This window comes from Lacerta agilis, chromosome 7, assembly GCF_009819535.1.
Source record: "Lacerta agilis isolate rLacAgi1 chromosome 7, rLacAgi1.pri, whole genome shotgun sequence".
Lineage (NCBI taxonomy): Eukaryota > Metazoa > Chordata > Lepidosauria > Squamata > Lacertidae > Lacerta > Lacerta agilis.
This window is the reverse complement of record NC_046318.1, coordinates 4,164,739-4,187,238: the sequence shown is the minus strand read 5'-3', so window position 1 is coordinate 4,187,238 and position 22,500 is coordinate 4,164,739. Positions and strand designations below refer to the sequence as shown.

The 22,500-nt window shown below is 40.3% G+C and overlaps 1 protein-coding gene across 10 annotated transcripts in view; it reads right to left on the bottom strand.

The window, feature by feature from the left end:
• Nucleotides 1-22,500, bottom strand: part of LOC117049481 (ankyrin repeat and KH domain-containing protein 1-like) — a 100,810-nt gene that overhangs the window by 4,916 nt on the left and 73,394 nt on the right. For 4 of the 10 annotated variants that reach the window (XM_033154187.1, XM_033154188.1, XM_033154191.1 and 1 more), the window contains 7 exons: nucleotides 20,530-20,986; nucleotides 17,672-17,818; nucleotides 6,973-7,083; nucleotides 5,883-6,032; nucleotides 4,162-5,774; nucleotides 1,792-2,001; nucleotides 205-456 (listed from right to left, as the gene is read on the bottom strand). In XM_033154187.1, the coding sequence (XP_033010078.1) occupies nucleotides 205-456; nucleotides 1,792-2,001; nucleotides 4,162-5,774; nucleotides 5,883-6,032; nucleotides 6,973-7,083; nucleotides 17,672-17,818; nucleotides 20,530-20,986 (2,940 nt within the window). The remainder of the gene's footprint in view (nucleotides 1-204; nucleotides 457-1,791; nucleotides 2,002-4,161; nucleotides 5,775-5,882; nucleotides 6,033-6,972; nucleotides 7,084-17,671; nucleotides 17,819-20,529; nucleotides 20,987-22,500) is intronic. The other 6 variants (XM_033154189.1, XM_033154190.1, XM_033154193.1 and 3 more) reach the window with 6 other exon arrangements.

Sequence of the window (22,500 nt, the reverse complement as noted above, 5' to 3'; positions counted from 1 at the left end):
GAAGTAGGAAAAGCACAATGTGCATGAAAACATGTTTAGAGTACTAAAGATGTTTAAATAATTTCTGTCTAAACAATGGACTCTTTAGGATATATTTAGTTAAAAGCTCAAGAGCTTGATATAATATGGCTGGGAACCTTTATCCTGTATTTGCAAATTACTGTTTCCTTTAACTCTTACAATCATTTCCTTTGGGATACTCACCTGAAACATTGTTAACACCAAATGACCAGATACCACTGTGTCCAACAGGAGCTGCAAAGTTGGTTCCCAAGGGGGTAGGTGTGACAGAACCTCCTTGCCGAATCCTAGCCAGTCTTTCTGTTCCAATTGGCGGTGGCACCTTTCGATCTTGTGCTGTGCTCCCTGATTTTGGCTGGCCCAGAGAAGAAGGTGCAGAAGCAGCTGAAAGGGGCGAGGATGATCCCGAGGAAACTGATGGAATAGGAGATTCACCTGATGAAAAAACAGTTCTCTTGCTTTATCACACATGAAAAGCTGAGTTACTTTAACTGCTGCTCTAGGAAGTTTCCACTAGAGATGAAATTCTCAATACTCCAGCAAAAGTACACTTCTACTGAAATCAGTGGGATTTAAATACTAAAAACATTTTTTTGGGGTAAAGTACCAGTATTTTGAAATAGATGAAAACTGTGTTTTGAATTTTAATGCATTTTAAATTAGGTTTAACATGGTGCTTCATGATATAGTTTATTATTAGCTTATGTTTTCAAAACTGCACATCCATCAAGGAGCTGTTTGAGAACATGCTTCAGGGAATGCACTGGCATAGCAGACCACTTCTGACAGGTGGCTGGGATTGCTCACCTGCCAAAGGTGGCCCATGGGGTGCAGGGAGATTAAGATTTGACTTGTCGGCCAAAAGGGTCTCCCTCCCTTCCCCAAATGTGTCTAATCATTAGTCTCAACAAAAAGCTGGGTCACCCTGCCTAAGTTATCTAGGCTCTTTAAACTTTTATACTTCAGAGCTATCTGCCAGGTTTACTGTTCTTTGTCCCTGACTGACATAGGATCCAATGGCTCTCTAGTCTATTTACTAAGACTCTCTTCAATTTAAAAATAACTACAGGGGACGTTTTCTCCATGACTGATCTATGAAACAGACTGAACTGCATAGTGGTCTGTTAACAAGCACTCAACTGATTTTCCCATCTCCATACACCAATGTCTAGGATAAATAAGCCACTCAAGAGAGAGATAAGGGGAGAAATAACCCAAAGGCAGCCAGCCAGCCAGCAGCTTCCTTGTGGTGTATAATTGCTGAACAAACAAAATTATCAAGAGCTGATCTCATTCAGCAAGCATCCTATATAGACCAACTCTCTAGCTGAATCTATAATATGACTTATTTATATTCAAATATTCTTAACTTGTCTAGGATCAGACAGACAGATAGACAGACAGACAGACAGAGGCAGTTTAAAAGTATTGGGCCTAAACTAAAGCAAATGTGCAACTGCATGCATTTTTCCTTTAAATTGTTTTTAAGCACCAGCAGTGGTCATAGGGAGCTGCAAATTTGAGCGGATAAACAATGAGATGGAAAGAGTATCTTTATCTTCCTTCCAACAAAGAGAAAAGTAATTGTGACAGATTTGTGTGTAGGGAGAGCAACCCTCACTCCATCAATTCTTCTACTCAAACTCTGTCTAATTTGGCCCCTATTAAGCAGTTCAGTAATTTCATCTTTTCAAATTGCCTCAATTTCTTTAATTAATGCTGAAAACAAATTTATGTATTAGAATATACAGCCAGCAAAAAGGTCAATACCAACAGACTGAAGAGTTGAATTAGACAGACCCCCAAAACTCCTACATGAATTTGTAGCACTTGTCCAAGGGTGTGGTGAAAAATGCTGTCTGTTAAAGCTGGGGGTCCCAACAGGTGCTGGCCCTTGAAGATAAACCCGTGCTCCTTGAATGTTTGCTGAAAAACCAGCCATAGGCGCTGAAGAGGAGTTTGAGGAGCTGCTGGATGGATCTAGAGAAGGTAAGTCTACAATTAATATGATTATGTCTGAGAAAATAACTCCAAAGACCCTACTTGTTACCCAGTTATTCCACGAATTTCAGAAACCCTCCCATCATAATCTGATGAGGTCTGTAGGATAAACAGATTCTCATTTATCTTGATTTCTATCATTAAATAGGGGTGGGTTACATTTGGGATTTTTCTAGCCTGCCCATATAATAAATAATTACATCCTGTGTTTTAAATATTACTTGCTTCTAGCATGAACTGTTCTTCACAACCCTACCTACAGTTAAGGAGAATATTTATAGATGTTCTGTGCATAGTTGAGTTGGCATAAATAGTTAAGACAAGATAGGGAAAATTATTTGTTATTGCCAAACTGGCTGAATCCCCAGTATATACAGTAATCTCAAAATGGCAAAGTTACCTGCATAGTTTTGCAGTGCAAACATTTTCAGGCTGACTCAAACTAATACCAGCCTGGCTTGATGTGAGCATTTCACAACATTAAACTGTCACTCTTACTGCAGGCATTAAACATTTTTCAAAACTTAAGGGAAGAAAAAAACAACCTGCGTAGAATTCAGTTCAAAACCACATTTTTAGATGATGTACACCAGGAGTGGCTAACTTGATGATGTTGGGACTAGAGTTCCCATAATCTCTGCCCACTGGCCATATCTGCTGTGATAAATTCAAATTCAAGAACATCTGGAACAAGTTTCCCATCCCTTCTGTAGACTCAATGAGGTTTTGCTCCTCTTTTGCAGCAAAAGCCAATGATAGGATAGTCTGCTGCTCAAGACCATTTTCTCATGGTTGATTAAGCTATTTTGCTTGCATATTTAGGTTCTAAACTAGAGAGAACTCCTCCCCAGATGGCTGAATATAGGTGCTTTTCCACTTTACCTCTCTCTATGTGGTTTGTTGCATCTACTGTGCGGTGTATTTTAAGAGCTCTTACAGGGCCTCACTTCATCCCCAGAATGACAGTGGGAAAACTGAGGGTCACTATTCTGGTTTGCTTGTTCTTTAAATGCCACCACATAGTGGATGGTTGAAAGGCTTCTAAATTAACATCCCACAAGTCTCCTTTATGTCCATTAGTACACACATAATTATCTCACAATGGAATTAACATAAACAGGTCACAAGGATATAGCGCCCATGTGATGCAGAACTTGGTTTAAACTATGAACGGCAGCAAGTTGAGTAAAATCCTTCTTAATCTTATTTTACCAACTATACTCTCTGTAAAGGTTAGTACGATCAGGACTGAGGATTACAAATGCTGCCTATGTTCAGCAATTGGTTTTTAGATCAATGTGTCAAAGATAAATATCTGTAAACCACATCAGCAAAGATTCAGAGTGGGTTTTTTTTTTTAATTGAACCCTACTGGAATTCAAGTTTGAGAATCTGAGAAATCTCAGAGCTGATTCTGAAGAGGAAATATCATCTGCTAAGTATAAAGCACAATGCAAAACCTTAGTGCAAGCATAACATAATCAAAGAGTGTGGCTTGTACTGACTGCAACTAAAACTGGTCAACACCACCAATCAAGCAATAGAGGGAATGGCCATCCTTCCATTTCCTATTTAATTATGCAACTTATTTTTATCTCATTATGGTTCTGACAAGAGCTCAAAAATAAAAAGCAGAGCAAAGCTTTAAATAGTTGAAATGCTGAGAAACATTTTCCTAAAATGCAACTTTTGGTTCCATTTTGTTATGGAGTAGAGAAAAAGGCTAACTTATCAGTGAATTACATTATCTTGTCTTGGAGGAAGACACAAACACAGGAATGGGGAGGGACTGGTATGCGAAGGATTAAACAAAAACTCCCCATCATCCATATGGGCCAGAATTTTTCTTTAGGATGTTCTGTTTCCCCCATCATTTCACAGGAGCTACCTGAACCAGTATTGTGTGCCAACGTTCTACAGACTCACACCGATTCCCCCATCTATTGGTTATATTAAGTTACATTAGGAAGAAAATATCAACTGGGTAAAAATAATCAAAGACCCAACACAATTCTTGTTTTCAGTATTCCTCTGGTTCAGGATCACAGAAACAATTTTAAAGTCTGGGGAAGTTTTTCAATTGCTATCAAGGGGCCATGAAGCATTCTCTCCCTTTCCATGCAGAACATAGCAACTCACCTACAGGACTAGTTGAAACTCTCTGGGAAGGAGGCCGGAACCCTGGAGCCTTGGAATTATCAGGATGCACATTTTCCATGTGCCCCATCACAGAGTTACCCAAAAACGTAGACTGGACAGTGTAAGGTTGGTCTGCTCCTCCTCGCGTGGACAGTGGGCAGTCTCCCCATCCCTGGTTAGCTGGCACCTGGTTGCTGTCAAAAAGACTACTAAAGTGATTGAAGAGTGTTGCTGGGCCAAATGTAGGAGGCAAGGATTTGTTTGCTGGGTTAATATGCATCTGAGAACCATTCATAACGTTCATGGGCGATGACAGCTGAACTGTGGGCGGTGGCCCTTGCGAAGGTGTCAAAGGTACTGCATTTGTAACGAAAATGGACTGAGGTTCCTGATGTATGTTTGCATTTGGTACCATTGAATAAAATGAATTTCTAGGTTGCATTCTGTGAGGAACACGAGGTGCTGGTACAGCTAACTGAGGTAAGGTAGCATTGTCCTGATTATCCGCAGCAACCGATCTAGGTGAAGCTAAGCTTAATGGAGTAGGTTCTGAACTGGAAGAAAAAGGCATAGATATGGGAGGACTTAAGTCGGACATACTGGTCGGCAGTGTTTCATCTTGCGCATTGTTTGGAGGTGCAGGACTGCTAGATGTGCACGTTTCTATGACTCCTGAAGTGCTGCCAGATGAGATATTGCTGCTAGCAGCAACCGATGATGGCACACATGCGTTTCCAACAGATTGTTCTGGTGTTGATGCCTTTTCTTTGGGTACCGGGGCAGAAGAAACAGCATCTGTTTTAAGTGCAGACTGCTGTGCCTGTGGAACACTAGCGGGTAGAAATGTAGTGGGAACATGCCCCGTGTTTTCAGGTGCAGGAGAAGCTGAAGGCAGTGTGCTACATGTAGTCGTCACAGTTGAGATCGCTGTCGTCATGGTACTTGTTTTAGGAACGCAAGCAAACAACTGTTTCCTGACCGATGATGGAGTCCGGTTACTTGTAACACAGAGTGGCTGGGAGGATGCAACTACTGAAGAGACAGTACCAGGACAAGTGGGAGCCAAACCCGTGGATTCAGGCTGCAAAATATTGCCATTCTGGTTAACTACGCGGCTTGAACTGTTATGCTTTGGAGAGCTATTCGTGCTGCCTGGGTTAACTGGCCTCACTGGGAATGGTCCCCAAGTGTTTGGAGAGGTTGAAAATGTTCCTCCAAATTGGGCCATCGGTAAGCGAGGGTGACGAATTTGTTGCATAGTTTGGGCAGCCAATATGGCAAAGTGAGGGTGGGAATAAGCTAAGGGAAGAGAGACTGGAAAAGAGGAGCGCACGTTTGCAGGGACATTCTTGCTTAATTTGTTAGCAGACTGGAAGGTAGACAGCGTTGATGACTGAGAGGTGACAAGAGATGGAGCTCCAAGGGGAAATGAGTTTTTGTTTGAAGATGAAGCAGTACTGACGCCAGATGAAAAATTTGTATGGACTGACTTGGTGCTGGAAGCAGGTGTTCTTATATGAGTTTTGGGAATTAAATCTTCCAGTTCCTTGGCAGGATCTTGAATAAGGGCGTTAATAAGTTGTACTGCATATCTTGTTGATTCTGTTCCACCCCTGAAATAGAGAAGGCAGGATCATCTTTAGAACACAAGCCTCAGTTCAGTACAACTTAAATCCATTTGAAAAACATGAGCTTTAAACATTAGATTTTAGGCACTCTACCTTATTGTGATCATTCTCTCTCCGTTTTTATCTTTTTGTTTGTCCACATCAATATGAGCACCAGTGACATCCTGGATTGCTGTGATGTTGCACCCCCCTCTTCCCATTATTCGAGAAACAACGGATGCTGGGACAGAGAGCTTTTTTGACCTAAATGACAAAAATTATAAATGTTTTGAGGGCTTCCTGTTTTCAAGTTTAAGAGATTTAGGTAGTATTATAATATACTCGGCCTGAAAAGCAAGATGAGTGCTGCACCCCATAGTTGCCTCTGACTGGACTTAACCATCCAGGGGTCCTTTACCTAATATTATAGTATGTAATTTTGATAACTAAGACAGGCATCTCAGGATAGTCAAGTGATATTTTTGCAGATATTCTGTTAAACTTTGACACTACCAGTCTTGCAAAACTTAACTAAGAGCATTGTTGAATTTTGATTTACAGTTAGCATTCTGCGCTTTGTTAGATGACTGTTCTGGGCGTGTGAATTTTTGTTTAACTTAGGCTAATAGCTCTCAAGGTAATGCTACCGTAATTCACACATTAACTGTCAAACTTTTTAAAAGGCCCCTCCCCCCACTTTGAGAATATGTGTGCAATTGACAAAGTGAATGGTTACTATGCCTTCTAACTGCTATGCATGCTTGAGAACTGGAGATATATCATATATGATTGTGTTCTGACTGACGGTCGAATAAATTGTTATGGATGGATATATCATATATTTTACCCTACAGCTCTGAAAACACTAATGAAGAAGCTCCATGTGTGCTGAAAGGCATGGAAAGATTATATATCCTGTACTTGTTGAGTCACTATCTTTTCCTTTAGTTATTTTTTAAAAATGACATTGCCTCCAACAATTCCAGCAGCCTTGGAAGTTCAAAAGCCCTTTCCCCAACACTTCCCTCACATGGATTCTATTTTCTTCCTCTCTTCAGCTCAGTTCCCAGACAGTGATCCATAAACCCCTGTAATCCATACTCCCTGGAGTTCTAAACCCTCATTGATTCCACCCACAGCCCCACAGCCTATTCATAACTCCTCTTCTATTCCAATGCAGAACTTCTGAATGCCACCAAAGTACCTTTTTGCTCCAGAACAGCAGCGTCCGCCTCTCTGCAGCTGAAACTGTTCAATTGGCGCTGACTGCAGAGTGTTGCTAGGGGAAGGGTCCTTTAAAACTCTGCCTACTTGCCTGTCAAGGGTAGAAAATACAATTTTCCTTAGTTTTCTAGGCAAGAGATGAAAAGAATTCCGAGTCCTACATTTTCAACCTCAGGTCCAGACAAGAAAACATTCTCTCATTCTCCCTGTTTTATTTGTTACATATATATTATCTATCTCTGTGGAAACCCAAGGGATCTCCAAGCCAGATATTAGCAGGTCCCAGATCTACTTAGCTCTACACATATGGAACTATTGTAGGCACTTCCAAAACACGTTCCAATTATACCCTAGATTAGTCAAGACTAAATTATCACAAGAATTATTTAAAACACTAGGAAATCTTAAGAAACTGGTGTGAAAGGCATATGGAACCTGCTATTGTGTATAATTTAGATGGCAGTACATTGAAGGCCCATTGAAATCAGTTGAGCAATTAATGGCTTATTGTCCTCTCCATTTCAACAGGATTAAGTACTCCATTAGAATCACTATGCTTCGCCACCGTCGGATGCGCGTTTTCGGAGCTTCAAGTTTGAAGCCGTAGACGCGGCAGCTGGCTGGAGATCAGGAGGGGGCAGGGCTCCGGGTCCCCCCCATACCCCAGGGTGGGTGTCGCTGGGGTGAAGCAAGAAGCGGCAGCTTGGGGGCAGAGGCAGCGGCGAGGCGCGAGGGGCTCCAGAAACGCGGAGGCGGGAGGAGCCTGGTAGCCGACAACGCAGCGGTAAGCCCCTGAAAGCGGCGCTTTTCTCTCGGCCAGCAGCGAGCCCAATTCCGAGGTGATACCGAGACCAGATTTCCTAAAACAATAAGCTCCAAAAAGACGATAACGAGCCCCACAAATAGTTGGGGAGAAAAGAGGCATCCCGGAAAGGAGAGACATATCGGAGCTTCCGCAAACAGCGAACTAGTTAAATTTTAAGAAATTAGCACTTACAGTGCAAAGGACTCTCTCTTCATTAAATTATAAAGACCAAAGGACCCCCCCTCAAAGACAGGGGGATAGGGGACATAAAGACGACGAAATGTTTGGACAAGCTATCTGTGTTGAGACCAAAGGGTAGAAAGACACGAAAAGTTCAAAATGGCGACGGGAAGAGAAGTATCACATTAGAAGGCTTTTTAAGTTCAAGCCATAAAGGTGGACAACAGAACTAAAGCACTTTTAAAAAGCTCCATGTACTTTATTGCAACTTTTCTGCTCAGTGCTGAGATATCCATTGCACTTCACCACTTTGTATTGCTGGGTACAGCTTAAAACGCTCTGTCCTGTTTAAAGCACTTTATTGCTCTGTATTATTTAAAGCACTTTAGCGCCCTCTATTGCTTTGGAGGCTAATTTAGCTGCTCAATGATGTGTTATTTAGTGCACATTACCATTCTGTTCTGAAGATTAACTTTGCAGCTCAGTGTCGCGATATTCAGTGCACTTTATCATTCTGCTCTGGGGGCTAATTTTGCTGCTCAGTGCAGTGATATTCAGTGCACTTTACCATTCTGTATTACTGGGTATAGTTTAAAATACCTGGGCCTATATAAAGAACTTTAATACTCTGTATTACTCAATGCACCTTAGTGCACCTTATTTAAAGCACTTTAGCGCCCTCTATTGCTTTGGAGGCCAATTCAGCCGCCCAATGCTGTGCTATTTAGTGCACTTTACCATTCTGTTCTGGAGGCTAATTTCGCAACTTAGTGTGGCGATATTCAATGCACTTTACCACTCTGTATTACGGGGTGTTGTTTAAAATATTTGGCCCTGTTTAAAGCACCTTAATACTCTGTATTATTCAATGCATTTCAGCGTCCTCTACTGTTTTGGAGGCTAATCTGGCTCAGTATTGCGATACTTAGTGCATTTTATCATTCTGCACTGCCAGGTACAGCTTAAAGTGCTTAAAGTGCTTTGCCTTGCTTAGAACACTTTACTATTCTGTACTACTTAAAGCACTTAGCGCCTCTTACAACTTGGGAGGCTATTGGGACAAACAAAACTACAAAGACTATAAAAGCTATACTGAGACATACATCGGGACACTGAACTGAGATATAAATTGAGAGACATATCCAGCCCGTTTTGCGAGAGACGGCAAGTTATAAACTGGACCTCTTAAATGAGGATAATTAAGAAGAACTACGACCCTAACGGTGGGAGAATCAGACCAACAAGCGATTTAATTGAAGACAGGACTCGGGATCAAAGATATTGAAGATTGATTTAATAGACGTACAGAGGCCTTTTCACTGTTGCCGTGGGGTCGGAGGCTTATGACCAAAGAGACGATATAGACTTCTTGGAAAAACAGATAAATGGCGTCCATGAATTGATATAGAGCAAATTGTTATTTGGCAACCCTGGCACTGTGCTCTTTCCTAATAAGACCCTCCCCCTTCTCTACCTTTCCCACACCCACCAATTGTTTTTTTTTTCCTTTCCCCTTTTTCTTTTATTTCTCCCTCTTCCCCTTCCCCCCCTGTTTCTCTTCTCTTTTTTCCTTTTGCTCTTCTTCTTTCTCTTTCGTTTTTTTCTCTCCTCTTTTTTTTTTCTCCTTTCTTTTTTTTTCTTTTGCTTCTGCTTAATACACATATTCCTTTTTTATTTTTTTCCCATTCCCCCTCCCCTTATCTTTTCTTTTTCTTTTTTTGGGGTGGGAGAGAGAAAGGTGCTCTTAATTTAAATCGAATGGTCTACTACAATGTCAAACAAAAAAAATTCTGTACCGATTCAGAACAGAAGAGGATCAATAATTGATTCCGACTCCGCAATGGATATTAAGGAGTTGATGTTAAATTTAAGAAAAGATATATTAGATCTAAAGCAGGAATTAAAGCAAGAAATTGGAGAAAATACCAAAAAAAATGAAGAACAATTCCAAAAAATGGGGGAAAAATTAGACCAGAATGTGAAGGCAACCGAATCCCTATCTAAACAGGTGGAGGATTTGGCAAAAAAAAATATGGAATTGAACACAACGGTACAGGATTTAAAAGGGAGGATGCACAGCGCGGAGGAAACCACAAAAAAACTGGTTCGGGAAGGAAAAGAAGTTAAAAAAGAGGTAAATAAGACCAAGAAAGAAGTCCTAAGCTTAAGATCGGAACAGGAAGCTATTCTAGACTCTTTAGCCATATTACAGATGCAAAGAAAAGAAAAAACTTTGCGTCTGAGAGGTATAGTAGAGGAAGTAGACGAGAAGCTAGAGGGGAAAATAGTGCCTATACTTGCAAACTGGTTGGACATGCAGGAACAAGAACTAGCTCTTAGCATTGAATCCATGTATAGAACTAATTCAAAAATTGCAAAAGCGAATAAATGGCCATCAGATTGTTTGATTAACTTCAGAGCAATGGATGTTAGAAATAGGATTTTACAAACTAGTAATAGAAAAAAACTGGAAATTGCGGGGAAAGAAATATCGATATATAAGTTTATCCCGAATAGACTATTAAAAAAAAGAGAAATATATAAACCCCTGGTGGAAGCATTAAAAAAAAAAGATATAAAACATAAATGGGAGTACCCAGAGGGGATATCTTTTTTCTACAAAGGTATGAGAAAGAAATGTTTGACTGGGGCGGATATGGAAAGATTCCGGAGAACTTATAAGGGGGATTTTGGAGAGAATAACCAACAAGATGTGGAAGTAGGAGAGTTAGTTGATGAAGAAGAATCCAACTAAAATGTATTTTATGATAAGTATTATTATTAAGTGAAAAATAAATGATGGAACTGAAAATAGTATCTTGGAATATAAATGGATTGAATGAAAAAACAAAAAGGAATAAAATATTTCATGTGTTAGAAAAACAAAAAAATGATATCATATGTTTGCAGGAAACACATGTTTTACCAAATCATCAAAAAATCTTGATAAATAGAAAACTGGGCCAAGAATTTATCGCCTCATATAAAAAGAAAAAAAGAGGAGTGATAATGTATATACATCCAAGACTTGAGCCAAAATTTATATACAAAGACGACCAAGGAAGAACTTTAATGGTAGAAATTCAATTCAAGGGAGAAAGACTGATTCTAATAGGAATATATGCTCCAAATGAAAAGAAGAAAGAATTTTATCAGGAATTGCAAGAAAAACTACATGAATATATAGGGGAGAGACTTATTATGATGGGAGACCTAAATGGGGTAGTGGAGCCCAAGGTAGATAGATCCAAAAAAAGATCTGACATCAAACAAAGTAGGCTACCCAATACATTTTTCCAAATGGTGGATATTATGGGACTATACGATTCGTGGAGATTCAAACATCCTTCAGATAAAGAGTATACATTCTATTCACATTCAAAGAAATCTGCCGGGAGAATAGATGCAATATGGACATCAAAGGACATACTCGGGGAGATCCATAAGGCAGAAATACATCCTAATATCTTATCTGATCATAATTTACTTCAATTAGATATAAGAGGGAGGCAAATAGGGGGTAGGAGATGGAAACTGAACGAAAATCTACTGAAGGATGACAAGATCTTATCACTGGCTAGAAAAACATTAAAAGAATATTTCCAAATAAACAACAACAATGAAGTCAACATTATGACCGTCTGGGAGGCAAGCAAAGCCGTCCTTAGGGGCTTCTTCATACAGCAGAATTCATATCAGAGGAAAATAAAAGAAGGGAAAAAAATAAAATTATGGGAAGAAATAAAAAGCCATGAAAGAGAATTATTTAATGACCCAGAGAATGAGACCATCAAAGATAAAATAAAGCTCCTACAGACTCAGTTTGAGATGATAATAAACGATGAGATAGAATGGAAAATTAAATCTACAAAGCAAAGATTTTTTGAATATGGAAACAAACCAGGTAGATTACTGGCCTGGCAACTGAAGGAAAAGAAAAATCAACGAATCATAAATAGAATTAAAATAGGAGAGAATTGGATCACTGAACAAGCAAAAGTAAATAAATGCTTTATAGAATATTATACTGACTTATATAAAAAGGAGGAGGAGGAAGGGGAAAAAATCAACACATATATTAATAAAAATAAATTAAAAGCGATACCTAAGGAAAAACTGGACAGTCTAAACCTATTAGTATCAGACATGGAAATTCAACAGGCCATTAAAAAATTACAACAAGGAAAATCACCCGGTCCTGATGGACTCACGGCCCTTTATTATAAAAAACTAGAAGAAGAGCTAATTCTACCATTAAAAAATACAATTAATGAAATCCTGCTTACTGGAGAGATACCAAACACATGGAAAGACAGCTTCATAACGTTAATACTTAAACCAGATACAGACCCTACTTCAATGGCAAACTACAGACCTATCGCACTTCTAAACACCGATTATAAATTATTTGCAGACATAATAGCCCAAAGACTTAAAATAGTGCTTCAAGATACAATTCATAAAGACCAGACAGGGTTTTTACCCAAGCGCCATCTAAACAACAACGTGAGGCACATTATCAATATTATCGAATATTTAGATTATAAGATAAACAAACCAGCGGCATTAATGCTTTTGGATGCCGAAAAAGCATTCGATAAAATATCTTGGGCATTTATGTTAGAACTGATGAGGCAGATGGAAATGGGAGATAGATTTTGTAAAGGAATTAATGCCATTTATAAGGAACAAAGGGCCAACCTTATAATAAATGGGACAATAACAGGAAGCCTTCCTATATGCAAGGGGACACGACAGGGGTGCCCACTTTCCCCCCTAATCTTCATTATGGTAATGGAGATATTAAACAACCAGCTTAGAGAAGATCCAGGTATTACAGGGATTAAAAAACAAGAGAGATCGTACAAAATAAAAGCATTCGCGGACGACCTAATCCTGACGACAGAAGATCCTCAAAAAAGCATTGTGCGAGCCATCGAAATAATCGAAGAATATGGAGGCCTGGCAGGTTTTAAACTGAATAAAGCAAAAACGAAGCTATTAGTAAAAAACATGTCAGAGAAAGAGGTCGAACTGTTGGAAAAGAGCACAGGCTTAAAGGTATGTCATAAAGTCAAATATTTAGGGATATGGATCAGTCCAAAGAATATAAATTTATTTCAAGATAACTATACACCTACCTGGAATACAATAAAACTCAACATGGAAAAGTGGAATAAACTTAAATTGTCTTTATTGGGAAGAGTGGCTACAATAAAAATGATGGTGCTTCCAAAGCTCCTATTCCTTTTTCAGACAATACCGATACTGGGGGGGGGAAGATAAAATAAAAGAATGGCAGAGACACATAACGAAATATTTATGGCAGGGTCAGCGTCCTCGAATAAAGCACCTCAATATGATAGATATCAAGATAAGAGGAGGACTGGCCCTGCCAGATATAATATTATACTATGACGCTGCCTGTCTAACATGGATTGCTGATTGGTGTAGGCTTGACAACCCAGAATTGTTGGACCTTGAAGGTTTCAACCTAAGGTTTGGTTGGCATGCTTACCTAAACTACGAAAAGTACAAAGTACATAAAGATTTCTCTAGTCATATTATAAGAGGCTCTTTGCTGAAAGTTTGGCAAAAACACAAACATCTTTTAGAGCAAAGGATGCCATGGTGGAACTCCCCCCTGGAGGCTCAAGCATTAAGGCGTGGAAATACGAAGTCCAGCTGGTTGACATATCAGGACTTATTAGAGGAAAAAAATAACAAATTAGAATTAAAACCATATGAGAATCTAAAAGACACAGTAAATGATTGGTTTACATATTACCAACTTTTTGAAAGGTATAAAATGGACAGTAAATTAGGTTTTGAAAAAGGGCCATCTAAATTTCAATTAGAAGTAGTAAATTCTAAAACTAAAACCCTTTCAAAAGCATATAAGTTATTATTGGACTGGACAGTAATGGACGAGCAAGTTAAGTCCACTATGACGCACTGGGCTCAGGATGTAGGCCACAACATAATGATGGTAAGATGGGAAAATCTATGGAGATCTAGTTGGAGTTTCACAACATGTAATGTAATTAGAGAGAATATGATAAAGATGTTTTATAGATGGCATTTCACTCCTTATAAACTCTCAAAAATGTTTAAAAATGTGAGCAACATCTGTTGGAGGTGTAAGGAAGTTGGAAACTGGTACCATATCTGGTGGGAGTGTGGTAAAATAGCAAATTTCTGGAATGAAATACATTCAGAAATAGAAGAAATCTTTGGAACCAAATTCCCCAAAACTCCAGAGGCCTACCTCATAGGCATAACTATACCAGACATACCGAGAAAAATGAGGAATTTTTTCTTATATGCCTCAACTGCAGCAAAAATCTTAATTGGGGCTAAGTGGAAAAGTGCAATAATACCATCCAGGAGGGAATGGTTATACAAAATTTTAGAATACATAGAACTTGCATATCTCTCAGAAAAGATAAAAGATAACCCGAGAGAAAAGTTCACTGAAGAATGGAGCAGATTTATGCAATACCTAAAGGAAAAATGCAGTATTAACACAGTACTAGCTTTGGAATAACCCCTGTTATCTGGAAAACGACACAGGAATTAAAAAAGCACACAAGATTAAACCACCAAGAAATATAAGAAATAAAGTAAAAGAGGTCGGTGTCATAATTTTATTTATGATGATCAATTTTCTTACATATTTTGATGAAGAGACTGACAGGGAAGTCAAAGAACGATATTGTTTGGCAATCTGGTCTTACCGTGGTAGGCGGAAGGCTAGGAAGAACAAGTTTATATATATTTTTTTTTAAAAAAAACCAACAACAACAACTTATGTAATAAAAATATAATTGATTGAAAATGAGTTTGGAAGATGTTAAATTATTTGGATATATGTATATGTATTGGTATAAGGTATTGTAATTGTATTATTGTAACTGTAATTGTATGAATGTAACTGGATGTGTATATGTGTATGTGTGAATTATGTGTAAATGGAATTGTATAATGTATCACAATAAAAAATTTATAAAAAAAAAAAAAAAAAAAAAAAATAATAACTATGCTTCAGACAGGGCAGAATCGATAGCTCTGTTAGGATAGCAAAATATATCTTTTTAAAATAGTTTCTTGACAGAGAGGGAAGGCTTTGGAAGCATACATATTTCTCCAAGATTCAACATTGTTATTGTGTTTACAAATGCATCAGCAGCCAAGAAAAAAGTTACATTAGAACTGTTACATATGGAAAATTACATGGTTTCATATTAACGGCCCAGATTTAAAATGTCAACGTTTCCTGTACTGAAAAGCAGTTCACATGGCTTCTAAAAGCTTTGTATTGTTTGCATCTATTAAGTGTACTTTTTATATTGTAAATAGGCCGACGCTCCTCGGCTGAAGGGCAGTACAGAAATTTAATTAATTAATAATAATAATAATAATAATAATAATAATAATTTATTTATTTATTAAATTTATATACTGCCCTACATCTGAAGATCTCAGGGCAGTTCACAAGATAAAAATACAAGATAGAAGAACAAAATAGTTAAAACAAAAACCCCTCCTGCCACAAACACAGCTTTATAGGTCAAAACCAGCCCTCTGAATTGAGTCTGGAAGCTAATTGGCAGCCAGTGCAGTCCGTCCAGGATCAGTATATGCTCAAACTGTCTTGTACCTTTAAGCAACCTGGCTGCCAAATTCTGCACCAGCTGAAGTTTCTGAACTGTCTTCAGAGGCAGCCCTACGTATAACGTGTTTCAGTATTCTAACCTAGAGTTTTCCAGAGCATAGATAACAGAAGATAGGCTATCCCTGTCCAGACAGGGGCACAGCTGGGCCACCAGCCAAAGCGGATGGAAGGCAATCAGCACCTCTGAGGCCACCTGAGGCTCAAGCGACAGCAAAGGATCCAGGAGCACCCCCAAGCTGCTTACCTGCTCCTTCAGAGGCAGTATAACCCCATCAAGAGCAGGCAACCTCCCATCCATCCAGACCCGTGCCTTAGTCTTATCTGGACTGAGCTTCAGTTTCTTTGTCCATTACTGAGGACCAAAACGGTCCAGCACACCCACTGCCTCACCTGCAGATATTAAGGTGAAGTAGAGCTGTGTCATCAGCGTATTGCTGACAACGTACCCTGGAATTCCAAATGACCCCGCTCAGCAGTTTCATGTAAACAGCATAGGGGATAAAATTGATCCCTGAGGAACTCCACACTGATGGTTCCACGGGGCTGCAGAGCACTCCCCAAGCATCATCCTCTAAGAACCACCATCCAAGTAGGAGTGGAACCACTGCAAAGTGGTGCCACCTACCCCCAAGGCAGACAACCGCTCCAGAAGTTGATGGTATTGAAAGTCGCTAAGAGGTTAAGAAGAATAAACAAGGACATATTTCTCCTGTCTCTCTCCCAGCAAAGGTCAACATACAGGGAGACCAGAACAGTTTCTGTGCCAAAACCAGGGGAAAAAACCACAACCCCAATTGAAATGGATCTAGAAAGTCAGTTTCCGCCAAGAGCACCCGAATCTGGTCCATGACCACCCACTCTAGAACCTTGCCCAAGAACGGGAGTAGTTTTACCACTGTCTCCTTCAAGCAGGCAGGGACCAACCCCTCTCGTAAGAAGCCATGAATCACCTGCCTGGACCAGCCAGCTGTCTCCTCACTGCCAGTTTTTTATCAGCCACGAGGGTCCAGAACATAAGTGGTTGCCCTGACCAATCCAAGCACCTTGTCTGCATCCTCAAGCCTTATTAACTTAACAATAGTAACAACAACAACAACAACAACAACAACAACAACAACAACAACGAGCTCTTATAAGAGAATTGACAGTCTGCTTCCCACACTCCCAGCATCTCAGCTTTACATAATGGGGTGCATACACAAACCTCAAGCTCAACTCCCCACCTCCACATGCAGAACCTTCACTGTGAACTAGGATCCATTTGAGTAGGCGCTGCTTATGTGATGCTACTTTACACTTAAGTTTGTGTGATAGGAGAGCATGTGACCCTAATGTTTGCTCCTCAACTCCACAGCATTTAAGACTTATAATGTATGTTAAAGTTAGCAAATGCCGAGTGCTTTTTTAAAAAAATCTGACACATGTATCCATTACCATTCGTATACTGTATTTTTCGGTCCATAAGGCGCAGCTCGTTTTTAGAGGAGGAAAACAAGGAAAAAAACATTTTTCTGGTTTTCCTCCTCTAAAAGGTTGGGGGGGCACTGTAGGGGGAGCAGAGGAGGCAGCGCTGGTGGAGGGACCTTTCTCCCCCAACACTGACAAAAGGAGCAGGGGAGAAAGGGGAAGCAGCGGAGGTGGGGGGCGGTGGAGGAGATGCTGCTGGTTGCTCCCCGCCGGCTACGTTCGCAAAAGAAGGCTTGTTTTTGCGAATGGTGCGCGCTGGCAGGGGAGAGTAAGAGCAGCCTAGGTTGCTCTTCCATTCGTCACCCCCGCCAGCGAAAGCGCGCTCTACTTTTGGGAGCGGAGCGCGCTGGTGGCGGCGGGGGAGGAAGAGCCTTCACACCATAAGATGCACAGAGATTTTCCCTTCCTTTTTAGGAGGGAAAAGTGTGTCTTATGGTGCGAAAAATACGGTACTTTCATACCTTCACCCCCAAATCAAAACTGAACAAATTACCAATCCTTATGCTCACACTGGTCAGACGCCATTTGTGAAACTGCATGGAAACAACTTACCTTCTCACTACTTCTTTCCAGCCTTCTTCTCTTTTTTGCCCTCTTTTTGGACTAGTCAGATTCAACTTTATGTTCGGAGATGTCAGAGGCAGGGACACAGATTTATAACTTGTTGTTAAGGAGTTTGGATTAGCCTCACCTTCAAGTCTAAAAACAAAGATAAGTTTGATTATTGATTGCCTGCCACCAAACGATCAAAACCTCTATTCCAATTACTGAATTCCATGTAAGTCAATGATACACATTGTTATCAAGGGAGTCCCCCAAGTGCTCAGGCAGCATAATCCAGATGAATTCAGGTGAGCACAGAATATGGAACATTTGTTCCTCATACAGGAAGCTCTATCAACAGATCAGCGCTAATGACTATGTAGGGGCACTTATTTTGATAAAAGATTAATAACTTTTGATAATACTTCATGACAGCATAAATTGTTTTGTGGCAACAGTTGCATTAATTATGTGCAAAGGGGAGAGACTGCTTACCTGAATCTAGTGTGCTTAAGAGTGGTAATTATGCAGACATGCTTACAAGTTATGCACCTGTGCACAGCATTGTTCAGAACCTTTTGAAATTAAAACTAACTTTTGGCACAAAGGATCTGCCCAAGTGTAGTGTAAATGTACCACAACTTCCTGCTTGGCACTTAACTATCAGAGTTATACAGCTACCTGCAACAAGGAAGACCAACTGTGTGGATGCACAGATAGCTATGTGGGAAACATCAATTTCAGGTAAGCAACCTCAGCTTTGTGGTTTTTTTGTGGGGGCACAAACATAGGAGATTGGTAAGCTAGTTATTGAGATACTGGATGCAGGTATCTTCATATGAACAAGGCTAAGGATAGCCCACATCTGAATGTGTCCAATCAGCTTAAGTTGACAGCTGGAGGCAGATAGAATAATAAATATGGGACACCATGCAAAGGTTGTGACGGTCACCCTCAATTGACTAGAATGTACTCAAAAACCACCTGGTACTTGGTATTGGACCAGTTCATAATGTTGCATGGTATGTGAAGAGGCCCAATTAGAAAATTCTGAAGATGGCACTTGGATGAAAGACAAAGAAGAAATTCTCCCTAACGATGAAGTGTTGGCTGAAAAGAGACCTGAACAGAAAAATGTGGAATTCACCCCATGGGCCATAAGCACTATAGTCAAAGAGCAGATCTTTTGCACCAGAAGTACAGTGGTACCTCGGGTTAAGAACGCTTCAGGTTAAGAACTCCGCTTAAGAACAGAAATTGTGCTCTGGCGGCGCAGCAGCAGCAGCAGGAGGTCCCATTAGCTAAAGTGGTGCTTCAGGTTAAGTACGCTTCAGGTTAAGAACGGACCTCTGGAACGCATTAAGTTCTTAACCCGAGGTACCACTGTATCTAGGTTTAGCTTTAGAAGGTCTGAATGATGCAGAGGCAAAACCTGTGTGTGCCTGGGCAGAGAAAAACTGGTATATTGCAACTATAACTGAAATCCATCTGGTTGTGACCATAAAAAGGACCTTCTCCAAAGCTGTACCAAGGCCCTGGTGCTCGCTTCTGAGACAAGTTTGTCATGCTCCCCCCACATGAAACTATAGTGAATGTCAAAGACTTTTTAAAAAAAGAAAAGACTAAACTTTGGACTATAACATCTGGTTTTAGTAGCTAGCTGATTTTGAGCTACCGAGGTATGTCAGTTGTAATTGTTTCATCTAGTGTTGTTGCTTTTAAAGATTTGTTTTACCTTTTTATGCTAAATAATAATAATAATAATAATAACAACATTATTTATACCTCGCCCATCTGGCTGGGTTTCCTCAGCCATTCTGCTTAGATCTTATAAGAACTTGATGTTTTGTTATTTTAATAGTGACATTCTTAGCTACCTTGTACTATTTATAAGAACTGTGAGGTACGAATATTTTAAATGATACGGAACTAGCTAATCATGAAGCATACGTCCATAGCCAACATGTATTCACGGGATCTCTCTAAAACAAGCATGGGGAACTTTTAAAAGGGTCTTAATTAGGCCACTGCCACTTGCCCACACATGACATCAACTGTGGGGGCAGGCAAACCCACAACTGCAAAGGAATGACCAGGAGCATTAAAGGGAGTTTTCCACTGTTCCTTACCAAGCAGTCGATTCCAGTGGGCCTTGCATTTGGTGCTAAATTTTAAAAGGTTCTGAATGCAAGCCTTGCTTGCACAGGAACAATATAAAGTGCACCCTAATATTCCCAATAGTTCCTTTGCAGTCATGTCAGGTATGGATGGGACAGGTGGGGCAGCCTTGTGCCTCACGTTAGCCACCCCTGCTCTAGATGACGGGGAATCGGGAAACATTAGCATACCTTGCCTTGGGCTAAGCAACACACTTGCATGCTAATGGTCACCGCTTCCACTGATAGATAACCTCTGATGCAGGAGGATGACAAATGCTAAAAGGAGCACACAGGTGCTCATGTGCGGAGCAAGCAGCATCTGTTACACCCACCTTCACCACGAGGTCAGAGAACCAGTGGGCCCATTGCTGCCCAACCCTGTCTTCAAAGTTACACTCTGGCAAAACTAAATTATATCATTTGCTGTTGCTGCTGTCCTGGAGGATTAACGTGCAGCTGTTGTTTTTAATTGCTTTGCTTTGCTTTTGATCAGGAGGGATGAATTAGAAGTTACTAAGGAGAGCTCATCTCCTTAGTAACCTCTAATTTGGGGATCTATAATGTAATTTAAAGCCTCTAATCCCCCAACCTTGAAGCCCAAAGTCCAAAACATGTGCATTCAGAAACATTCCAGCATCGAGCTAGCATGAAAAGGACTCATTAAAAGCTTCAGCTACTTGAGTAATGGAGATATAACTTGTGACTCACCTGGTTTGCACTTTGGAAACTGAGGTGTTAGTCTTGTCTTCCTGAGAAGGGAGCAGTACTGAGGCGTATCGTCTCTCGCCTGAAGAGTGTGTGTCCATAGTGAAGTTCAGTTCCTGGCTTTTACCACCACTGCTGCTCTCACTGTTGCAATCTGTGCTGTCTAAGTTGTCAGAATCGCTATTCCCACCAGCACTGCCACCTCTTGGCTCTCCGTTGATTTTATTTTTATCTGCTTTTTGCTGTGCTAGAGTTATATGCTGGTCTGGCAAAATTATCTGCACATTTTGAGGAGTGTCTTTTGTTTTATTCTTCTTATTCTTTCTATTTGTGCTGGGAGTTGTTACCACATTGGCCCTCTTCTTTCCAAAAGCATTTGTGAAAGTAGTTGATGTTGCAGATATTCCAATAGTAGTTGTAGTGGTTGCACTTGGAGGCTCTAAAGGAACTTCTTGATCAACTGAAACAAAACAGATTTTTAAAAAATGAAACTTAATGATGGGAATAGTAGCCTTCCCCCCAAAAACTGTATCAGAATGGTAGTGACCTGTACCATGACATCAAAGGCAGAGTTTTTTCTGCAAGTTAGACCAGACTTTTAGCCTTCTGGTTTTAAATCTATTTTTTAAATGCTTTACTAGCTGTTTAAATCACAACGGATGAATTAAAAAAGCACTTCTTTTGAAACCTGCTATTCTAGGAACTGTTTGTTGATTTTCTTCTGTATGTATCATATAGAACTATATAGCATCAATGTATAAGGTACTTTACAGGGTAACAAGAACTCAGATGGTCTGAAATTGGACAATATTAACATGCAAAGCTTTATTTCAGAGGGATGAGATTCGAAGGTGATTTCAAAAGCTTCAGGGAAGAGGTGGCTTTGGCTGAGTTACTAACAAGGGAGTAAAAAAAGTAACAGTGCAACGTGAGTCCCATTTCTGCATTGCCCTGGAGTTGCTGCAGCACTTCTTCCCACATGGTTAGGGTAGAGATGAGATGAGCCATTCAGAAGGGGCTGTAACCAGGACTCACTTTACCCAGTGCCACTGGAATAAGTGGTGCTGAAGTCAGTTCTAGTCATCAGAATTATAGGGGTGGGGGGAACCCGGGTCAGCTCAGGTGTAAAGCAGAAACAGGAAGGGATACTTGAGAGAGCAGGAGATTGCTGCATGGCCAAGGGTAATAGACACAGTGCCTACAGTATCCATTATGTAAGACACACAGATCCTTTCCCAAAGCAGAGTTTAAATATACAATTTGACTGGGTTAGTAACCAGTGGGTTATGGCAGAAGAGGAAAGATGGAGAAAGATGATCCTTTGGGGCTGTCTTGTTAGGTTGGGCATGGGAGACACAGTAGTATGTTGGCTCCAGAGCATCCTAAAGGATCAGTCCAAGGTGGTGCTGGGGGCCTTCAGTTCTCACCCTTGATCTGTAGGGTGCTTCAAGGTATTATTCTGACCACACGCTGTTTAACATGGAGAGTTGGACTTTGGTGTCACCAATATACAGCCAACACCTAGCTCTAACCTACAACCTGGTCTTTTTTTCAGCCTGAACTCAGTGCCATTATAAGAGAACAATGGAAGCTTTCATGGTGAGTTAGGGCACCTCTTTTTCTTGAAAAACAGCACTGCCTGCATCTTCCTGAAGCTGTGGAACATCTGGACAGGTGTATGAAAATGATTCTGACATACACGAGGGTGAACCTGCTGAGGCTTAATCCAGACAAGATGCAGGTACTCTCCATGGATGAATGATTTAACAGTCCTGGATGGGGAAGCACTCTGGCTTGCATCCTGGGATTAGGCTAGGAGTACCTTTTACCAGTTTAGGCTGATACAGCAGCTATGGCTCTATATAGGTGCGTTTCTGGATGCAATTCAAAGTGCTTGTCTTAACCCTATATGGTTTGAGACAGAATTATCTGAAGGATAATTGTATGAAGCAATCATACAAACCTGCCTGGACA